We start from the raw sequence: 24,323 nt of genomic DNA on the forward strand, positions 1-24,323 counted from the left end.
TGTATATGTATTTTTATTTTATAACACATAAATATTTGTTATTTTTCTATTTCGAATATATATTTTACATAATCTATGCATAGATTAGTAAAGATTACTCACTCCTAACAATAAAATGTAACCAGTTTTGACAATTGAAATTGTCACTGTCATCTATTTTCGTGTTTGAAAAATATTTAAAAAACGTAGTTTTTAGATCATGTACGAATGAAACGATATTTCTCAGCAACTTTTTCTTCGATTTCGTGTTTTTGCACCATCTAACTGCACATGTCGGCATTGTTCCGCGTAAATTACACCATGACAGCCATTAAAGGGCTGACACATTTGTCAGCCGTTAAAGCCATTTAATGGCTTCCTTCAATTACAAGGTGGTGAGATATCTATACTTATCTATGAATCTATGTTAAGTATATATATATTTTTTTTATGTTTGTCTATGTCATATGTGGTATAGTTATAATTTTGTTATTTTTTTACATTTTCCATTTGTCATATTTGTAATACAATCATTATTAATAGATATGCATTATTTATATGTTCACAGTTGAGATTTTTTCCAGGAATTATTCCCGATTACAGCGTGAAGACTCGACAGACGTTCTGGACTCCTGAAAAGGAAACTTTAGTTACTAAGTCACAGGGTATCTATATAACTATTAGTTATAAGTTATTATTGCTCATATTTTGATTGAAACTATATGTGAGCTCATTATTTTTTATAATATAGTAGCAGACGAGCATGCAGTCCACCTGATGGTAAGTGACTACTGCCATGGACATCTGTAATCAACCCCAGATAGAATTAGAAATTACTACCTGATCGGCCACAGATGCGCCGCTATCCCTAGGGACTACGCTGGAACGCCTCAGAAAAGTACGTCTCCCTTACCACACCCTTCAAATCAGAACACAGTAGCGTTTAACACTGCTGGTTAACAGAAATAGGTGAGGAGTCGAACCAGAAAGGGTTCTACCACCTTTCATTCCCAGATTAGATTTAAAGATACATAGTTCGATCGGGGAGGTATCATGGTCCCACTAAATTTTGTTTGAAGGGCGTTCCTGTGGAAGGGTTTCATGCCGGCTGAATAAATATGAAGCGACAGTCATTAGAGTGGTAATAGTAATCTCATACGATTAGATGGCTTTTGTGCTCATTTATTATTTCATTGTAATAAAACATGTTTCTTATGTGGCAGTGATAGTCTAGCGGTTAAGAAACTCGGCCTCTCGATCGAGGGGTCCGAGGTTCAAATCCCAGGCACCTCTGACTTTTTTTAATTTATGTGCGTATTAGAAATTAATTGTCGCTTGTTAAACGGTGAAGGAAAATATCGTGAGGAAACCTGAATATCTGAGAGATTTATAAAAAAAAATCAAAGGTATATGAAGTCTATCAATACGCACTTGGCCAGCGCGGTGGACTATGGCCTAATCCTTCTCACTCTGAGAGGACCCGTGCCCAGCCACTGCTGGGCATGGGTCATCAACAACCCATTACTGTCCCACTGGACAGTAATGGGTTGTTGATGATGATGAATAAAACATGTGAAAAAGCAAAAAAAATTGAATTTAGGTCTTTGAATTCGACCTCAAATGTCAACCTTTGTATAGTTGAACACAGAAGAAAAATACTTTTAAGGAAAGGATCTTAGGCCCGTGTCAGATATAGCACAAACATATGACACATATTTGAACTCAATGAAGCACGGGTATTTGAGTATTTGTTCAAAGCTTGCTTCAAATATTTGCTCTTTGACGTTTCGTGTCGGTTTTTCGAGCGCACACCAATCATCAGTCGTCACACATCAATCATCATCAAAGCTTTCAAACTTGAAATATGTGCGGAGCTTGCTGCACATGCGCAGTTGCTGCACATGCGTCCAGTTGCAAGGAGATCATGACATGATTGACAAGTTAAAAAAATTAAACAAATATGTGTTCAAATGTGTGAGTCTTTGCTCAAATATTTGTTTTCACGGGCCTTAGGGAATTCTATATACGAGAATTTCGTACTGGAAGGCTTTAGGCACCAAATACAGGTCTGTGGCTTTAGGTCACCATACCGGTTTGACGCACAGAGGGTCCCAGGTTCGACCCCGGCCATAAAAATATCAAAACGATGAATATAAGTATCTGTGACGGGTGTAGGTGTTTGTGTATTTGTCTTTGTGTGCATTCATACCACGACACATGAAACCGTAATGTAAGGCTGTGGGTGTGGAAAGTGTTCTTTAAAAAAGTTCTCAAAGTTGTATGAAGTCTACCAACCAGTACTTTTCACTATGAAATAATATAGTACGGTACCAATATTTACAAAAGTTATTATAGTCCGCGCCAAACTGCTAGTCCGCTTTGAAGTTGTTGCGAGCAGATGTAGTCATACAATTTGCTATGGCGACGTGATTCATTTGTATATTCAGACCGGACTATCAGTTTTGCGCGGACTATAACAGTGATACTAGTCTAAAGGTCTACTTAGAGAACATAACGCCATCTCTGATTTCATGTAAGAAACAATGATCTACACTATTCAATCATCACTTATGTTCAATGATCTACGACCATTTAGTTTCTGTGCGTTTCCACAGATGGCGTTGCTTTCTATGTGAGCAAATTACTATTTCTAGTTTATCCTGTCTATTCTATATACGGTATTAATTTACAAGTATTATCTATATTAATATGTTTTCCTAGTCGTGAATATAGCTTTTTTGTGCGAGTAACTACGGAATTATTGAAATTTACAGGAAAATAAACGAATAAATTACGTGTCATGATGTAAATATTTGTGTGAAATAGTTTGTACCGGTCGCGATTTTTGGCAAAAAGGGCCAAATAGTAACAAAATTGGCATAGTAACAAAATTGCCAAATGGGCATATGGCGGAAACAAAAATTTCGAGAATTTCGAATATTTGATTTGAGACTGACTGTGATCCATTTAGGCCTTAAGCTCATAATAAGATTTTTGAAAATATTTTACTGATTATTGTTTTAACCGCAGTAACATCAAGTGTATATTAGTACAGAGGTGTTTTGATTTTATGAGAAAAAAAATTCAAGTAGGAGGTCCTATTTTTTCGTCGACGAATCTCATAAACTTTTCACTTTTCTCTTCTTTTCACCGACTAGATAATTTTATCACAAGCTTTATTATCTGTTCTTCTCTCTTGAAATAGACTCGATATTTTACGATTAAATATTGTTTTTAATTTGTATTTAAAATAAATACGAACCAAGTCAGAAAAACCTAATTCCGATGTAAAAATCCTTATTCCGATGCATTTGGTCCCTATTTCGATCTTGGATATCTGTGTACAAACTAAGGAAGTGAAAGAGACAGAACGACTGCTACATGATGTTTAAAAATAAATGTTTTAGTTTAAAAATAATGACTTTGGTTTGTAATTTATTTAATTTATTTAATTTTTGTTTTATTATTAAAATAGTAGCTTTATGAAATGTGTCCTTAGCTATGATTAAAGGAAAGCTGCCGAAATAAAGCTTTTTACAATATAGTTTCTTGAATGGTTAAATTAACTTATGTATTTCATTCATGTATTTTTTAAAACTATTGCCAATTCGTATAGTAGCAATACAATTTTGAACATTTTTCTACGTTCACTTTATACTAGGGTGTATTATGGACACCAGAAATAATAATAATATGGAATATCGTCATGTGGTTTGTAGAATTATTTTGTTTAGAGTAATTTAATCAAATCAAAACGTAATAATATGTTATAGTGCTTATTTCAATAATATTAAGAACGTATAATAATTTTAATTCTTCATTAAATAGGTGTCGCTGTATTGTGTGGAAAATAAAAACAACCAAAAGGTAAAAAGAAAATCGCATATAACTTAAAATAAAACCTTTATTTGTAAATTAAGGATGTGTCTAATTATACAGTATAATAATATTAACATATAAAATTGTATAATATACACATTTTAAGGCATCGTCAGGGAATAACATTTAAAAAAATAGGTAAAATTGCTAGAAATATATGAAAAAATAGCAAAAATGTCAGGCGTCAGCCATAACGGCCTGACATTTTTGCGTTGGTCCGAAAATAGCCTAATTTTTAACAATCCATAAAATAACATTTGTACTAAAACATTAAGCTATATATTTTTGGAAAACACGATAATTTGGGCAATAGATATATTATCGAATTTCCCAAAATGTTTAAAAATAAATTATTTCTCCGAATTATTGTCTCAAACAATAATCTATTTATACCAAGCGATGGATAAACATATAGCAAAACTTATTAAAAATATTAAAATTCAACTAAATTATAGTTAAGGCAGTATTATATTGATTTAACGAGGTGTAACGTTGAGAATATCAGTGAGAGAGTTAGAAGGCTTCAATACAAATTGCTTTAACATCCATGATGTTTCAATTAAAATCCTCAATAATTAATAAATAATTCTTGATTAAAAGATGTACATTGGTGAATCGGACACTATTATAGGGTTTTATGAGGTAAAAGTGGAGTATTTCATTAATTAAGGACAATAAATCATAATAAATTTGGTTTTATTTTCGATTTTTTTATCGTTAAACTTTTCCAACAATATCTGTATTTTTAAATTATGAAAACGTACTCGTAAATAATTTTCTTGTCAGGAATACTTAAAAAACATACAAGAAGTTTAAATCAATATGTACTTCAGACTTCTACTTCTCTGCTACCCATAAACACTCATTGCGTTACACCCTGTATAAAACTATAATTATAAGTATACACCAATATACTAATGAACAAAATATTTATGCATTTCGAAATTTTGAATTTGGCACTGAAAGTTGTCAATGTGATTTTGTAATTTACACCAACATTTTGAATATCCAACTAAATTGTATTACTTTTTGTTTTTTTTTTAACATTATTTCTAAAATGTTTATAATATTTTCGATATTTTTAACTAAAACTAAAAACATAACAAGCAAAAACAAAAGAAGCAAAATTGGTGCAGTTTACATAAAACAAAACAATAACGAAACATCATTTGCTTCGAGTTACAAAAAACTTATTCTAAATAATAAATTGTAACGAAACAATTTAAAAGGAATGTAATAATTTATGAAACACGTTGAATGAAAAAGGAACTGAAATAGGAGTAAAAAGGAGATTAAAGAAGAGGAACGAATTAAATGAAGAAAAAAGCATGTGATTTTTAATATTGGAAGTGATATAAGGAAAAATGGAAAAATTCTATGGAAATACGAACATACTTAAAACAAGACTGGATTCACAGAAACAATGAAGAAAGAAGATGGGAATTTAAAAACTAAAATGGGAATTTATGGAAAACAGGGGAATTTTGAGAAACAAGTCTTTCAAAGATTTACAGAAATAAGATGGAAATTTCCAGCGGGATAAAAATTCAAAACAAGATTGGAATTTTCAGAAACACATACAAATTAACAGCAATAAGATGAAAAGTTCCAGGATGAGCATACAAATCAAAAACAAGATGGGAATTTACAGAAACAAGATGGGAATCAACAGAAACGTGATAGGAAACGTCCTCACTTGGAGTGTACGAGGTTGAGGAACTCCTCCCTGGTCTTCGGGTCGTCGCGGAAGACGCCCAGCATCGTTGAAGTCACCGTCTTGCTGTTTATCTTCTGGACTCCTCGCATTACCATGCACATGTGCCTGTGGACAGATGGGTTTTTTTATAAGATTATTATAGCCACTTAGCATGCAGTCCATCTGATGACCAGTCCTTGCCACCTATAGATACTGTATTTCACCTCATATAGGTTACCCTCATATAATATTAACCTGACGTCGAAGATAATTTAGACTTGCGTTTGGATTAAGTTGGATTTCCTTCCAACTCGGACTAACTCATCTTGTAAATATTTACCTTAACACACTTGTCAAATCATACAACAGCGCTCACCACTGCTGTTATAAGTCTTAAATAGGTCTGTAGGTATATCTTCACAGACAAACAGCGAAGGATTCTACCACCTTTTACTGATCATTTGCAACAATTACATAAATCACCTCTTTCTCATCACTTCTATCTCTTCTCTCAATCTCATTCTCTTCTTTCAAGAGATATTCCTCTCTGAAATTAAAGTTATTATCCATAAATACTTACACTCCCTCAATAACGACAGCGACACCAGCTGGTCTCACTGCCTGGGTGACGGCGATAGCGATCTGCTTCGTGAGGCGCTCCTGGACTTGCAGGCGACGGGAGAAGATCTCGACGATTCTAGAAGAGAAATGGTTTAAATTAGGATTGAAATGAGTTAAGAAGCTCAAATTGTTCAAGAATATTAGTTGGTGCAAAGGAATTGAGAATTGATTTAAATAAAATTATTTTTTTTAGAATGGAAAGTAGGGAACTTTAATTCAAATTAAAATTGAAATGATTTAAGATGCAATGGTTCTAATTGTTCAAGAGTTTAATAAAAGAATAAATGAAAAGGAGTTGATTTAAATAAAATGTTCTTTTTTGTAATGGAAGCTATGTGGATTCTGGAAGTGATGTTTATTCAAATTTAAATGACATTAATACACAAATGTGTCTATCAAAGCTACGATTTGGACATGATTCAAATTGTAAAGGAGTTGTACAAAAATATGGCCTTCAAATATAAATTCTGGAATGTGAGTCGACTTAAATTATTCAAATTCAAATGGCTATTAAGTATGCCTGAGTAAACAAAGATTCTGAAATATTACATGCAAATAATTCAAATTAAAATTAAATTATCAAAATATATGCTTCTACCAGAGAATATGGATCTAGGAAAGATTTAAATTAATCGAATTCAAATAGAATTGTTCACAGATAATAAATGTCTCATAAATATTAATGAAATTACGGACAACCAATTAAATAATTCACGTTTTATTTAAATTGTTAAAAAATGTATCTCATAAATATGTATGACGGAACTGGAATTGTTTCAAATCATCGGATTAAAATGTCATTTTCGCAAAAATAAGTGTATTTAAGTCTTCGATCACTATTCAATGTTTAATCCAGTTTTTGTAGAATCACTTTTTTACCAGTTCTTACCAGTTTTCACCAGTTAGACCAGTTTTTATATACGCGTTCACTTTTGGATTTTAAGATTCATATTAGATTCGTATGAAATGACGATTGCGATAATGAAGTTATCTGAAGTAAAGTTTTATGTCTCTCCGAAACGGTCTATTTATCGCAGAATATTAAAATCGAGATACTTATTTCAATATGTATGAAATGTAAAGTAATATTAAATGGTTGCGATAATCTAGTACTAAAAATTTATTGATTTCCTTATGCTGTCTCAAATAATGGAGTTGATTTTAATACTGGCAAAGGCGTTACTATTGACATTAGTGTTGGCATTGGTGTTGGTGATGGTGTTTGTATTGGCCATGGTGTTGGTATTGGTGTTGGTGTAGGTATTGATAACACTACTTGCATTGGCTTTGATGTTGGCATTTCTGTTGCTGGTGGTATTGGTGTGACGTTACTGATGATGCATTGGCGAAGATGTTGGTATTGACGTTGGTGTTGGAATTGATAATACTACTTTTATTGGCGATGGTGATACGACACTAGCAACACCAACACCGGTATCGGTGGTATGTATTGGCATTGATCTTAGCATTGGTGTTATTGATAGTGTTTTTATTAGTGATAATATTGTATTACCAATGGTGTTTACATTGGCGATGTGTTGGTATTGGCGTTGGGGTTGGTAATGCTGTTGGTTTTCCTAATATTGTATGTATTGGCTTTGTTAGCATTCGTGTGACTGATGCTACTTGTATTGGTGATAATATTGTATTACCAATGGTGTTTATATTGGCGATGTGTTCGTATTGGCGTTGAGGTTGGTTATGATGTTGGCTATAAACCCTTACCTAGCCAACTTGCTGAGCCCCAGAATCTTGCCCTGCGGCAGATACCCGATGGACACCTTGCCGTAGAAGGGCACGAGATGGTGTTCGCACATCGAGAACATTTCTATGTCTTTCACGACCACCATCTCGTCTGTATCTTCGTCGAAAATCGCATTGTTTAGGACCTCTGTAACAGAAGATTAGTTATCAATTTTTGTGGTAGTTTTGTCAGGAAAGGACAAATATATATATATTGTTGCTATTTATGAAACAAAAATGCATATGTTTTAAAATACTCTATTTTCTTTAATTTTTAATTGGTTTTTGTAAGATCTATTTGTTATTTAGAGACATATAGTCAGCTCCAAACTGCAAGTCCGCTCTGAAGTTGCATACAGTTTACTATGGCGACGCGATTCATTTCTATATTTACAGTGGACTAGCTCAATAACTAGTGACTATACTTAGTTAACATTATATTTATTGATTTAACTAAATAGTTTTTAATGTATTTTGGATTCGTTGGATCGCACAGACAAATATATTTTTTATATCATAATAATATTATCCTTACTGTTGTTGTCGTTGCATTAGCAACGAATTTTTGAGATCTAATAAAGTACCATTTGATACTTTTATGACGACCCGCGTGGCGGAGCGGTCACCATACCGGTCTGACGTGCAAAGGGTCCCGGGTTCGATCCCCGGCCAGACAGATATCTAAATGATGAATTTAGATTTCTGTTTCTGGGTCTGGGTGTTTGTGTATTTGTCTATGTGTGTGTCCATGGCACCCACGACACAGGGAATCCTAGTGTGTAGAAAGTGTAGAAAGTGTGATACTTTGTTAGATCTCAAAAAGGTTGTTTGTATTTTATTTAAGTGCAACTAAAGTATTTCTCAGATACATATTAAGTTTTATTAGTTTCTATAAGTCAATCTTACCTTCTAAGCTCTGGTCGTAACCCTTAGTGAAGAATAACATAGCCTTAGCTGCTCTCTCTGGGGTTTTAAGCAGACCCTGCCTTTCGGGATCCTCTCCTAATCCTGAAATTGAAAAAAATAAGTGTGCATTTAAGACAGTTATATTTTTAACGCTCTTAGGAAAATAAACCAGGGTGTATCATTAATGATTTCATTTTAATTGTAACCAGCGCGTTTAGATATAAAATATTATTATTACATACATCATAGATTACTAAAGATTACTCACTCCTAACAAGAAAATGTACCCAGTTTTGAGAATTGAAAATATTGAAATAGTTGCGTAAAAAAGTTTTGCCACGTCTCCGTGCTAAAATGTCCCTAAAATATTTGAAATAATTATTTATTTATTACGTAAATTACGCAGTATTAGTTATTTATTCGTAAGTTTTCTCTAAAAACGTTTTTATTTGTCAAGAATTCAAAAAAAGAACTTACTAAAATAAGCCTTTTGTGGCTTCATTCAATTTCAAGGCGGCGAAGTATCTATACTAATCTATGACATACATATAGGTATATGAATATTTTTTGTTAAATATTAAAAAAGCTAATAGAGAAAATTTCTGGAGGGTAATGTTCTGCAATGTTAGTTGTAAGTTTTGTAAAACTTTATTTAAATTGAAATGTGTATTTTTGGTAGTATTAACTTTCATGTATTGACTACTTGCTCTATTAATTTTTCTTTCGAAAAAATACCTTAAAGTATTACGCTAAAGAAGCTTCTTATTATATAAGTATACACATTTTTTATTCCTGGTTTACCTGTAAGCAACAGTTTGTAGGAGCTGGCCATGTCTGGAAGGAGTGCCTCCCTGGTGGGTGGTCGGTGGTCTAGCTCCAAGTCATGGTGGAAGGTACAATTCTCGTGGCCTGGAACAAGGAAAAGTGAGGTTATAGGTACATCTATTAGATTTTTTGTACAGACGCTTTATACAGCCCCACACTGGGATTCCCTATGTCGTGGCTGCCATGAACACACACAGACAAATACACAAACACCCAGACCCAGTAGGTATAATCTAAATTCATCATTCAGATGTCTGTCTGGCCCGCAATCGAACCCGGAGCCTTTGCGCGTCAAACCGACATTTATCCGGATACTCCAGAGAATTTATGTAATTATCGAAATAAATATCAATATTTATATCGATAATATCACAACCTTACCACCATCAACAGCCTAAAATTGGTTATTAAAACATGTTGATACGATATAAATATCGATATTTTTAATAATATCGTATCGTCGATATGTTATCGAACCTTCGATATATCGTTGCATCCTTACGTCCTTTGTGATAGAGCCTGCATGTAATTGTTCTATGCCCTTCATTTTCTTAGTACTCACACTTAACTCATACACACATACGTACATACATACACACACAACAATGACCACTATTGTCCTAAATGGTATAATGATAACAAAAACCTTGTGATATTGGTGTGAATTCCCATAGTCAGTCATTCAAATTTGCATGTAATGCTGCCATACATAGTATAAGAAAAAATATTGTTACTGACAATCTGTAATGCAGTGTAGGTCTAAACATAATTGTCCCTGTAGTTTCGGGACTAGAATAGGGCTACGGTATCCCCTGCCTGTCGTAAGAGGCGACTAAAAGGGGGCTTCCGGGGTTGCGGGCGGCAAGAGTGGGAGCTCGAACCGTCCAGTAAGCGACCCCGGGAAGGACGGCGGTATGTGTGGTCGCATACCGTCGTGAACAGATGGAGTGGGAGGAGCAAAAACTGCTCTCCCATGGCAGAGCCCGATCGGGGCATCGCGCTTGGAGGACTCCGGTTGCGTTCCGTCGGAGATCCCGGAGTTCTCCAACAAGCGATGAGGACGGGCACCGGGGGGTTTTGGTGCGGTAATAATCCCACATAACACTCGACGTCGCTCCCACGTCGTCGGCTACCTTTTGAAGGTTTCCCCCTCGTTAAAAAAAAGATCTAAACATAATAAATATATTTCATATCACCTCTACAAACCCACAAATGTGTGGACGCATCACAAGCGCTTGCAAATTCCTTTTGATTTGCTAAAAAACCGACACTCATGATCGCCAAGCCTAGACAAACCAAGCCAAACGTTCTATCCACACGTTTAAATTTGTAACTGTTTGACGAAGTTTCACAAGCATGTGGCGCATCTTTAGTTTCGGACTCAAACATTTACGAAGCTGAATATATAACTTACATACATTTAAATCTTTCTTTAGCTACTTTATCTTATTATAAAAGCATGAACATATCATTATAATAAAAGTAATTATTAACGATTATTATGTTCTTGACAAAGTTGCAATCAAGGAATTAATTATTATTGATATATATTTTTAGACGCCCTTGTGTAATAAAATAAGTGTATTATTTATGATAAATATCCGCAAATAAATTAAATTCAATGTATGTTTACTTATGATTTCAAAATAAATGCCTTTTGTATCTGACTTCCTCAAGGGAAAATGGTTATCTTTGTAACTGCCAACAAACTGGCCTACAGTTTGGTAGATTTTAAATGTTGTTCTTTGGTAAGTCTTCTTTATCGAATAAATGAAAAAAATGTTAACACCAAAATATGAAAATCCATCAGCTGGTTTTATATATATTGCATTACCTCCCTGAGGACTAAAAAGGTCATCTTTGTAACTGCCAGGCCTAAACAAACCAAGCCAAACGTTCTATCCACACGTTTAAATTTGTAACTGTTTGACGAAGTTTCACAAGCATGTGGCGCATCTTTAGTTTCGGCATGCAGTCCACCTGATGGTAAGTGGCTACTGCCGCTCATGGACGTGTGCAATCGACCTCTAATAGGATTAGATACTATCTGAGGTCGGCCACAGTTGCGCCGCTACCCTTGAGGACGAAGCTAGAACGCCTCGGATAACTATATCTCCCTTACTACACTCTTCAAACCAGAACACAACAGCGCTTAACACTGCAGTTATTAGGCACAAATAGAAGTGGCGGTGGTGCCACCGGAGTCGAACCACAGAGGGTTCTACCATCAATAGTACCTGGTATATCCTCGGTCGAACAATACTGGTTTTACCATCATCTACTATCGTCTATTACTAGTAGTAGTAGTAGTAGTAGTAGTAGTAGTAGTAATCGCTAGTAGTGGCAATAACAGTACTGGATGGATAAACACTGTTGTTCGCAAGCAATGAAAATTCATCGCTCGGATTTTATTACTCGTCCCTCGAAGGCGATAAAACAAGACATTTAACTTCAACAGACTCAGAACATCTTTTAATATTTTAATGAATAATTAATAAGATTTATTATTGTAACTGTATTAACAATACTACGTTTGTGTTTGACAAAATCTGTTTTACTTTTTCACTGAAATCGACAAAATATAATATCGTAACATGAATAACTCAAAGATAATTTTAAAAGTAAAAATCATCTTTAAGCTACATATTGTATAAATAATAATATTACTAATAACAGTGATAATACACCATTTGTCACATAATAGGTTCTTACATAATAGCCCTGATTAGAAAAATAAAATTTTATCTACAAAAAATAATTGTATAAACAAAAATAATTTAAAGACACGAGTCGAATGTTTTATTAGTTATCTTTATAAAAGCCCTCATAACATTTTTAGGGTTCCGTACCCATAGTGTAAATACGGAACCCTATTACTAAGCCAACACTGTCTGTCCGTCTGTCACAGGGACACCTCTCGACCTCTAATAGATACACATTTAAAATTTTCCTCTGTTAAGACAATTTCCTCTGTTTCCTTTGTTGGCTTATAAACCAGAATATAGGTAACACTATATATAAGTCATAAGGTAAGGGAGTACCTTCTTAAGTGAACTATTACATTCGATACCCTTATCAATGTAACGGAAATGAACGGAAAAACAATTACCGAGAAGTATAAAAATGTACTATGTACAGATAACCTCATATATATATATATATATCAATATTTCAGTATCATAGTAAAAATATATGCATAGCATATAAGTATGCACTTAAGATAAAAAGGTAAACTTTGTTAAGCGTACGGCTAATTGCGTGATAATATTTTTCACGGTTGAAAAGATACAATATTTACTGCATAGATACATTGCAAACAGGAAAAACAGGTAAGTGCTAATCTTAGCACACAAAAAATATAATTTCGAATTTGGAACGTCTGCAAATTTGATACGAATGTTAAACGAAAAATTAAATATGACTACACTATAATACGAAAAAGAATAGTTTCATATTTCGAACATCTGCAAATTTCAAATAAAACAGCTAAACAGCGCTACGCTTTGCTGTGGCGTTGTATCATATTCCTGTGGGAATTTTAACATACGAATTTCCATGTATAAACGCAACATTGTAGAAAATTTCGCGGACTTTAATTTTTATACAAAAAGTAACACAAATCGGTCTTGCTTCGCTATAGCACAATCTGATGTTCCCGTGTTAATTTCAGGATAAAAAGTACTATAAAAACAGTATTACCTAGAAAAGAAATGTCGTGTATTTCAAGACAATTTCTCGGCAATTTTAAGTGTTATGCGGACACAAACATACGGAAGATTTTTTATACATAAAAGCTAAAAAAGAACAAACCGGGCGTTGTCGAAGTGCGCGGCGTCATTGGCGTTCCCGGGACCTCGAGTTCGCTTTCAGCGTCGTTCAGATGAAAATTCTTAAGCGCTTCAGGCGCTTTTTTGTACTTGCTCACGAAGGACCCTTTCACAACAACGTTATCCACACCATTCTCTTTGTCTTCAGAAATCGAATTTCGAATCGAACGGGAACTCACTCGGCGAATCAGCGAAGATGGCGGGACCGCTGGTTGTTCGTTCAAATCCTTTCCATTCACCGTTGCCATCTTGCCATAAATTCTAAATTCGAAATTTAAATTTTATTTCTATTTTGTTGTCTAGTAGTGATGTGCGTTACGTACGGATTGTGGCGCGCTACTGAGATTGATATACAAATGTAATTGAAGTGTTGACCTCGAGTTATCTCCATTGTTTCTGCATTCAGATAACCCCCCGTCGATTAATTTCCAGCCCTTATTAATTAAAAGTAATTGAACTGCGACAATGTCTCAACACATGTCGTGTCAAGTGGTCGCATGTGTATCGATAATCGATTTAATTACGTCTGATGTTTAGGTTTACGCAATTTCTTTAACGATTGCTATCTCATATGGATAAGCGTGTATACTGCATAGATTAGTAAAGATACTTCGCCGCCTTGAAATTGAGTGAAGCCACAAATGGCTTATTATCGTAAGTTCTTTTTTTAAATTCTTGACAAATAAAAACATTTTTAGAGAAAATTTACGAATAAATAACTAATACTGCGTAATTTACATAATAAATAAAAAAATATTTCAAATATTTTAGGGATATTTTAGCACGGAGACGTGGCAAAACTTTCTTATGCAACTATTTCAATTCTCAAAACTGGGCACATTTTCTAGTTAGGAGTGAGTAATCTTTACTAATCTATGGTATACTGGTTGAAAGTTCAAGTTCAATAATATTATTTATTTAAAAGCAGTGATAGCCTAATGGTTTAGAAACTCGGCCTCTCGAACGAGGGGTCCGAGGTTCAAATCCTAGGCACGCCTGATTTTTTCAAAGTTATGTGCGTATTAGAAATTAATTATCACTTGCTAAACGGTGAAGGAAAACATTGGGAGGAAACCAGCATACCCGAAAGATTTATGAAAAAAAAACTCAAAGGTATGTGAAGTCTACCAATACGCACTTGGCCTGCGCGGTGGACTATGGCCTAATCCTTCTCATTATGAGAGGAGACCCGTGCCCAGCAGTGGGACAATATTGGGTTGATGACGTGACGTCACGTATATTTATTTTAATGTCAATATTGTTTTTGTATTCTGCAGCTGTCTTTATCATTTACTGCATTATCTTATAGTTATTTTTATCAGTATGCATAATTCAATTCTTACAATTATATCAGTAAAGATGTTTTAATTATTTCATACATTGTATTATATCATTTTATACTTTTATCATAGATTAGTAAAGTTACTTCGCCGCCTTGAAATTGAATGAAGCCGCAAATGGCTTATTATAGTAAGTTCTTTTTTTGAATTCTTGACAAATAAAAACATTTTTAGAGAAAATTTACGAATAAATAACTAATACTGCGTAATTTACATGATAATTAAATAATTTATAATAATAATTTCAAATATTTTAGGGACATTTTAGCACCGAGACGTGGCAAAACTTTTTTACGCAACTATTTCAATTCTCAAAACTGGGTACATTTTCTTGTTAGGAGTGAGTAATCTTTACTAATCTATGACTTTTATATTAATTTTGTTTTTACTTCTATATTTTTTGTTGTCATAAGGTATGTCATACGGGTATATAATTTATTCATAAGGGAATATAAGTCGGACATAATAGTTATTTTTCTTTAAATTTACGTAATGATTAAATTTCTTTTTTCCCACAAATACAACTTTGGGAATAAAAAATATTAAAAAAACACTCTTATATAGAAATGCAACGTTATTTAAAAATTGCAAATAAAACCGTCAACTAATTTTTGACTTTTAAAAATACAAACACGGACGCGAAATAATATAAAGATAACCATAGACATTCTTTTCAATCTACATTATCTATGTCAATATCATTTCCGGTTATCTGTCACCTTTGACATCTGTCATTAGGACAGGTGTTCTCAAAGTGCGTTGATATTAATCCGTCGATCTAGTTATCCTTTGTTAAGGTCAAAAACATCATGCCCTGAGTAGATCAAGGTTTAGTTAGATTAATAACCATATTCGTTTGTACATACGAGGTCGCTTCTTATGGTCGTTACTTTAAGAAGTGCAATTTGATTTAATTATGATTGGAATAGAAACTAGAGATTTTTTTATTTAAAAATCCCGGATGCTTATAATAAAATATGGCTTATGTCTTTTAGGTTAGATGAATCTAACGATTCCTCATATGATAAAACCCGTCAAGCCCTTTTGGCAAAGAATGAGACATACCTATTTCATAGATAAGTATAGATGTCTCACCGCCTTGTAATTAAAGGAAGCCATTAAATGACTTAAACGGCTGACACTTCTGTCAGCCATTTAATGGTTGACATGGTGTAATTTGCGCGGAACAATGCCGACATGTGCAGTGCAATGCAGTGGTGCAAAAACAACACGAAATCGAGGTATAAGTGCAGAGAAACCATTCGTAAATGCTCGAAAAACTACATTTTTTAAATATTTGTCAAACCCAAAAATAGATGACAGTGACAATTAGAATTGTCAAAATCGTTAAATAATATAATAAAATCGTTAAATAAGTTAATAAAAATAAAATTTATTTATAATTAACACGCAATAACGCAAACCTACAGACCTGAGAGTTCTATAAAACTTTTCAAATGTGTGAAGTTACTAATTAACATTTGGCCAGCACGATGGACTATGGCTAGAACCATACTCTTAGACACTCGAGCACAGCAGTGGGATAGTAACAGCTAAAGCTTATAGAAATCAATTCAAGTACAAAGTTGTTAAAAAAAGAAGAGAAAAACGGAGCAAAGTCGATCCAATTATCGTATGAATGTACATTCAAAATGCACTATAAACGTTGAGGTCACTCGTAAGGCCATTTCCGTGTTACTATTGAGTGCGATTTTCGTTATTTCATTACGGACGGATATGATATCTTGGTTGAAATCACAGATTATTTCCGCAAAACCTACCGGAATTGTAATAAAAATATGTCGGCTCATAATTTTTAAAATCATTTTTTTCTATTCAAAATAAGTTTAAAAAAAATTGACAATATTTTGACTTTAAAATATAGTAGAACTCTACCGGGTTTGACTCTAAGGGCCGTATTAATAGATGGATCTCAATATCAATCTTAAGTTCGTATCAACTGAGTCGCTCTTAAGTTGCGATCAGCGACTTGAGAGCGTCGCTAATTAATAAATGTGTATCAAGTGCGTATCATTTGATACCGGTCTCAAGAGAAGCATCTCATTCGAAACAGTAGAACAGATTAAAAATATTTTTTAAAATGACAGCTATGAATGAATGAGAGTTGAACATTACAATCACGTCATGCAGCGTTTCGGTTCCGCTCCTTCTCTAATGCAATAAAATGTTTAATGTAGTGAAATATCTCATTAAATATATTTATAAAAATGACAAATCCTTTTTAAATCGTATACTAAATAAAAAGTAAATGATTTCACGTGCAATATTTTTCGGAAAAAAGTATTACGAGTTCGATTTCAGATACTGTTACTATGAACAAAACGCGTCGCGTCATTAGTTTGTTTACTGTTGTTCCATTGTTATTTGTTATGAGTTGGTTGTGAAGTGCGAATTATTTAGCTGTATTTACATTAGTTGGACTGTTTTATTATGGAAATGAATAAGAAACACATATTCAGGGAAGTGGAAAAAACGTTTTCATATAATAGTGTAGTGGAGTGTATTAAAATTGACGGATATTATTCGCAACAGAAGAACTCTGCATGGTATAAAATTGCTAGTGAATATAATGCCAGCTCCCACATACCCCGTCAAGTAAGTACTTATCTATTTTTCATGTTTATCAATAACATTAAACCAAATAATAATAATTCTTTATTTCATGAAGCATCAGTACAATTGCAATCTTCTCAGAGTAGTCTTTATAATAATCGTTTATTTTAATTCAGTATCGTCAACTGCCTAAATTGGGTAAAAAACCTGTAGTATAGGTTAACTTCCCTACAGAGCTACTATACTCTTATTAATTTAGAATGAACAGAAACTTATACATACAAATGACTTGTATTTGATAAAATGGCATGATTTTATATTTATGATAATGTTGTAGGATACGAGTAAACAACTAATGCGGTTGTGGATGACCTAAAGCAACAACAATGTGAAAACATTGTCAAATGGAGGCGGCCCTTCTACCAGTGACGCAGAAATTAATCTAGATGTTTTCGTAGCTGACTCCAGGGCTCCTTGTTAGTGCTGATGATGATTCCGACACTGTATCAGGTATGTATTTTAAATGTTTTAAAAGTTACTCTACATATCTAACTATTTGAAGTACTGCTCTACATATAAATATAGTTAGCTATGCGTTAGTTAATGTTATACAATAATTAGTAATATTTCAGACTGCATTACTAATATTATTTTTTATTTTAGAAATGACTGTTACGCCGCGCTTAATGATACAAAAGAAAAGGAAAAAAGTTATAATCAAGCCTAGCACTCCACCCTGTTCACCATCTTTGCCTCCGCCTGCTGCCTCAATGTTAGAAAAATGATTGTATTAGGTATTAGCTGTAATTTACTTATAACATTATTATTATATTCAATAAAAACAGAGAAGATACAATAGGTATATATTTTAAAACCTATATTTGGTATTATAATTTAGAGTTACATTTTAAGTAATAATAAATCTCCTATTTAATATAAAAGATTATATTATAAGGAATTTCATTTTATTTTTTTTAGAACTATATTATGAATTAAAGCTACATTTGGAATAATAGAATTTAATAAGTTTCCTATTTTATATAATTAGGTTATATTATAAAGCATTTCTGGTTTTTCTCTTTCAGGTAAAGCTGAGTAATTTAAAATTTAAATCTACTTTGAAAAGGAACTATTTTTTATAATTGTAATACTAGAAACAGTTTTGTGTAATATATTGTTTATAAAATTATATTTGTATTATTTTTGACACATACCAGCCTTACCTTACACATTTGGTTAAACTTTGTATGTATTGAATAATAAGATATACAAAAAATACATTACAGAAGTACATTCTAAGAGTTTAAATATATTTTGAAGGTGGTAGAACCCTTTGTGGTTCGACTCAGGCGGCACCACCGCCACCCCTATGTCTACCTAATAACAGCGGTGTTAGGCGCTGCTGTGTTCCAGTTTGAAGGGTGTGGTAAGGGAGACAGACTTTTTCGAGGCGTTCCAGTTTAGTCCTCAGGGGTAGCGGCGCATCTGTGGCCGACCTCAGGTAAATCAAATCAAATCATTTATTTTGCTTAATATAGGTATACAGTTGTTATATCATAAAATTATCCTCTATATTACACCTCTTAGAGGTATGCAAAATTTTAATTAATACATAATTGTCTTCTTAATCTAATATTTTAATATTACAATTCAATTTCATTATAATTAGATACAATTAATTCAACAAAGATTTAACATTACATTATATATTATTACTATATTAAATGTTAACTAATTTATATTAAATGTCATAAATTCACGAATGTCATAAAAGTTATGTTCTAATAAGAATTTTTTAAGTTTTAACTTAAACAATTTTTCCGGTACATTTTTAAAAGTATCAGGCAGTCTATTATACATTTTTATACACATGCTGTATGCATTATTTAGGAGCAGGGATGTACGTGGTGGGTCAGGAAAAACCAGTCCGTCAGGATTTCTTGTATTTTTAAGATAAATTTCCTTGGCTGTTCTAAAAATATTTTTATTCCTTTTTACAAAACTACATGTTAGGTAGGAATATTTAATCCTATCTGGGGTTGATTACAGATGTCCATGGGCGGCAGTAGCCACTTACCATCAGGTGGACTGCATGCTCGTCTGCTACTCTTATATTATAAAATATATATATATATATATATATTAATTACAATTGCAATCTTAATTAAATCAACCAATCCTGGATAAAACGTGAGAAAGAATAAAAAATAAAATAATTTCATTACAATTAATTTAAAAAAATCCATTCAATTAAAAAAATACAACATAAAAATTTAAATCCTAATAGCTAAATTATGAAGTTGAATCAAGATATAAATTAATATAAAAATGAGTGATACTGTGAAAGAGAAGTGTAAATAGAATCTATACCTTTTTTGAAATTTATTTATAGGCATTTAAAAAGGATTTTGAGCGTCCCTTAAATAAATTTTCGGTAACCGAGAACTAAAGCGATCATCGATATTATCGTAATCATTCATAATAATCGTAATAATCTATTTCGTCGAAAATATTTTCAAAATCCATTTCGCGGCTATACGTAAACGTCGTCTCAAGTCAAGGTCCGACTACACTCAGCTAATACCATCTCAGAACGCATCTCAAGAGGCTACTTGAGAGTGAGTTTGATTTATTAATTAGCGAATGCGATGACAGATCTCAAGTGAGAGCGCGTTTAATGTTTGGCACTTAAGTTTTGTTTATTAATACGATAACGAACTTAAGATGGCACTTGAGTTAGATCTCAAACTTGAGATCTGTTTATTAATACGGCCCTAAGAGCACTACCGTAACATCTATTTCTGTTATAACAGCAGTGTTAAGCGCTGCTGTGTTCTGGTTTGAAGGGTGTGGTAATGAAGACATACTTATTCGAGGCGTTCCAAGTTAATTCTAAGGTAGCAACACAGCGGCTGACCTTAGATAGAAATGTTATCTTATCTGAGGTTACAAGTGACTAATAGTGGCGGTAGTAAACTTAATAACATCTGGACTGCATACTTGTTTCCTTCTATGGTTTAAAGAAATCTGGGGTTCATTACAGTACCCTTACCATGAGTTTTTACGTTTTGATAAATATGACTGTTTTGGTATTTGTTTACGTATTGGCCCATACAATTTCCAAGTTCTGACACAATCCGCTAGGGGCGCTGATTCATTCATATCATATTTGTCAAAACGTAAATACTCATGGTAAGGGTACAGATGTCCATGGGCGGCAGTAGCCACTTACCATCTGCGACTATACACTTTGTTACTTACAAATTTCATTGCTAAATTTTAATAAAAAAGCTTCCATTTTGTTATATCTTGCCTGTTAGTCACTATGCTTATATCATAGCGAATTACAGTTCATGTGCTCTATCACTCTATGGCCTATAACCTATGGCCTGTCTTTATCAGAAGAGTTTGGCCGTTAGAAACTTGAAATATCTTCAAAATAAATTCGACATTTTTTTTAAAAGTCGTAACAAACTGGCTCGCAGTCCACCTGGTGATAATTGGCCACTACTATGGATATCTATAATCAACCCCAGATAGAAGTCCTACCTGAGGTCGGCCACAGATGCGCTGCTACACATGAGGACTAAGCTGGAACGCCTCGGAAAAGTATGTCTCCCTTACCACACCCTTCAAGCCAGAACACAGCAGCTTAACACTGTTGTTATAAGAACCACAAAAGATTATATCTTTTAATACTATTGATGTACCTGTAAAAATATAGAGGACAATTTTGAGGATATAACAACTGTATTCCTATACTAAACAAAATAAAGATAAAATAGGGGATGAAAATATTACTTCGTAACGCGAGCGAAACCGCGGGTAAAAGCTCGTTTTATATATAAGATTATATCAATAGTATATAGTTCTTTTATATAGGAAGTAACATTCAAAACATCTTATCAGGGATGTTATCCTTGCGAAGTTTATGTGCATATAAATACAAGTTTATTTTAGTTTTTTGCTGAATTCACGTGACCTCTGATTTTTGAATAAAACGGGTTTTATTTAAATTTAGATTTATGTACTGGTTGAACAAGTTTATCCTCAATAATGATGATTTATCATTTTTTTTGTGTACAGTCGTCCCAGATTTTTTTCCTAAATCATGTTAGTATGTATGTATGTGTGTATGTATGATACTTTGTGACCGCTTGTAACTTAAAATTTGTTTTCCTTTTTTAAATTCTTAAAAATGAGGTATCGTTAGATTAGTGCCTTGGGTCATATTTTTTATGGATTTCTGGCCCTATATTTTTCATTTTTTTTTAATATTTTCCAAATTGAGTTTGTAGGTAACAGTGGTTTAAATTTTTCTTTCTTTTATTCATCTTTGTATTTAAAAATGTTTTTTTTTTCTTATTTTTTATTACTCGTTAATCCATATTTTTAGACTTCATATCTTTCTCAGACAGATAATTATTGAAAAAATTATATTTTTCTGAACTCAAAATAATACAATACAGTATTCTATCGTCTATTATGTAACCTGGAATATTTTTATAAAATTGTTTTAATAAGCTTAAGTATAATTTAATTCTATGCCTATTTCATTCTATAAATAGAAAGTGAACTATGGAAAGTAGATCACCATACTTTTACCACGAATGAGATGTAAATATCGAGTTCCTAATTCGAATTCGTTTTGAATTCCGAACGAATTCCATCCGATTACGTTACCGCGCGCAATTTGAATGTAAATTTGAATTTAGAAGGTGTTCTTCGTTGTTTGGCTTTGGCACTACTAAACCTATTTCTATTATATTTGATACCGTATACAATAAACATAGATTAGTAAAGATTACTCACTCCTAACAAGAAAATGTACCCAGTTTTGAGAAATGGAATAGTTGCGTAAAAAAGTTTTGCCACGTCTCCGTGCTAAAATGTCCCTAAAATATTTGAATAAATATTTATTTATTATATAAATTACGCAGTGTTAGTTATTTATTCGCAAATTTTCTCTAAAAATGTTTTTATTTGTCAAGAATTTAAAAAATAACTTACTAGTAAGTCGTTTGTGGCTTCATTCAATGTCAGGGCGGCGAAGTATCTTTACTAATCTATGATAATAAAGTTTTTTTTTTTATAATATAAGAGTAGCAGACCTGATGATTAGTGGCTGTTATCAATCCTAGATAGGATTAGATTCCTACCTGAGATTGGCCACAGATGCAACGCTGAGGAAACTAAGCTGGTACGCATCGGAAAAGTTTGTCTCCATTACCACACCCTTCAAACCAGAACAGCAGCGTTTAACTGCTGCTGTTAGGCAGAAATAGATGTGACGGTGGTGCCGCCGGAGTCATACCACAAAAAAACGGAACCTATATAGAATCAATCGTTTGTCCGTCTGTTATTTTTATAAAAAACAAAATTAAATTATTTATGCATAGACTAATAGACCAATTTCGTTACCTTGTCTATGGATTCAACGAACATAAAACGTAGTCAGTAATTATTACTAGCAAAAAGTATTTGATTGTTCTGCATGTAATTACCTTATTTAGTTTTTGTTACTGTTTACAAACCGTTCTTTAGGTTAGGTTAATTAAGTAAGAACTTGTTTATTGTCATTATTAATATTACTGTCCCACTGCTGGGCACGGGTCCTCTCAGAATGAGGATTAGGCCGTAGTCCACCGCGCTGGCCAAGTGCGTATTGGTAGACTTCACATACCTTTGAGAACTTTTTCATTTTTTGAAGATTTTTTAGGTATTCAGAATAATCCTGACGATGTTTTCCTGTACCGTTTTGCATGTGATAATTAATTTGTAATATTTTTTTTATATAACATAGGAGTAGCAGACGCGCATGCAATCCACCTGATGGTAAGTGGCTACTGCCGCTCGTGGATATCTGTAATCAACCCCAGATAGGAATATTCGTACCTGAGGTTGGCCACAGATCCGCCGCTACCACTAAGGACTAAGCTGGAATGTCTCGGAAAAGGTCTCCCTTACCACACCCTTCAAACCAGAACACAGCAGCGCTTAACACTGCTAGCAGAAATATGTGTGGCGCTGGTGCCGCCGGAGTCGAACCACTAAGGGTTCTTCAGACACACTACTAACATACCAAGATCGCATCGTTGATACTTCAATTTCTAAAACATGTATAAACGTAAACCATTTTTTTATTTTTTTTTCTCTCAAAAGGTACATTCACACATATAATAGTCTGACAAACTATACTCTGATTCATAATTAGGTGTCCACAATGTAAACAAAGGTGTTCACCTATCAAGAAAATACGTTAGAAATGGTAGTTTTTATTTTTGTTGATATTTAAGTAATACAACAATAATAAAATAATAATCTAAATAAATTAAGATTAATTCACATTTTCTAATATTTATATCACCCCAATTTCGTTCCATACAGTAATAATAATACAAAACAAGGTTTATGGTAGAAAATTAAAATGTGATAATGGTAACACAATCGGAACCCAGAACGTCTCTTGTGACGTCATTTTTAAGTTTCGTAGCTGATGTTATTTATTTTCGTGATTGTAATTGAACTCGAATGTATTATCGTTTTCATAGCGCGTTTGGTAAATTGTGTATATTTGTTAAATTTTCGTTTTTTGTTGAGTTTGTTAAAGTTTGTGTTTCTTGTTAATTTTGACAGAGACATTTCTTTGTTTACATTTTCGACACCTAATTATGAATCAGACTATATGTAGAGTTTTAGGTCGCTGGTTTCTAATCCGAGATATAATTTGGAACCCTTGTGCGCTAGTGACGATAGTGTAGGTGAATAAATGTATAAATACCGTAGAGTGGTGCGGTGCTCCCTTCGGCGACCGATCGACCGTGATGCACACACACTCGCGACGTCCAAATAGGTCCCCAGGACCCCCGTAATAAATATAAATTATATTATACGTCCCGTGACGAAATCTGAATACCGACTGTATGTACAATG

At 33.3% G+C, this 24,323-nt stretch overlaps 1 protein-coding gene and 1 long non-coding RNA gene across 3 annotated transcripts in view; one reads left to right on the forward strand and one right to left on the reverse strand.

The window, feature by feature from the left end:
- Positions 1-5,290: 5,290 nt before the first annotated feature.
- The window catches only part of Pu (GTP cyclohydrolase punch), a 46,660-nt gene continuing 27,627 nt past the window's right edge, over positions 5,291-24,323 (reverse strand). Inside the window, exons 2-7 of one of the 2 annotated variants that reach the window (XM_073077729.1) lie at positions 13,460-13,737; positions 9,626-9,733; positions 8,825-8,926; positions 7,901-8,066; positions 6,135-6,251; positions 5,291-5,680 (exon numbers count right to left, since the gene is read on the reverse strand). In XM_073077729.1, the coding sequence (XP_072933830.1) occupies positions 5,551-5,680; positions 6,135-6,251; positions 7,901-8,066; positions 8,825-8,926; positions 9,626-9,733; positions 13,460-13,724 (888 nt within the window). In that variant the 5' untranslated portion in view covers positions 13,725-13,737 and the 3' untranslated portion in view covers positions 5,291-5,550. The remainder of the gene's footprint in view (positions 5,681-6,134; positions 6,252-7,900; positions 8,067-8,824; positions 8,927-9,625; positions 9,734-13,459; positions 13,738-24,323) is intronic. The other variant, XM_073077730.1, reaches the window with a different exon arrangement.
- Positions 16,728-18,095, forward strand: LOC140745709 (uncharacterized). Its single transcript, XR_012102694.1, has 3 exons — positions 16,728-17,432; positions 17,728-17,900; positions 18,054-18,095. It is a non-coding gene; the product is annotated as an uncharacterized LOC140745709 (long non-coding RNA).

The sequence above is a fragment of the Epargyreus clarus genome, unplaced genomic scaffold (assembly GCF_041222505.1).
Source record: "Epargyreus clarus isolate Ecla_fem2 unplaced genomic scaffold, WU_Ecla_fem_2.2 ptg000011l, whole genome shotgun sequence".
NCBI classification, from domain to species: Eukaryota; Metazoa; Arthropoda; class Insecta; order Lepidoptera; family Hesperiidae; genus Epargyreus; species Epargyreus clarus.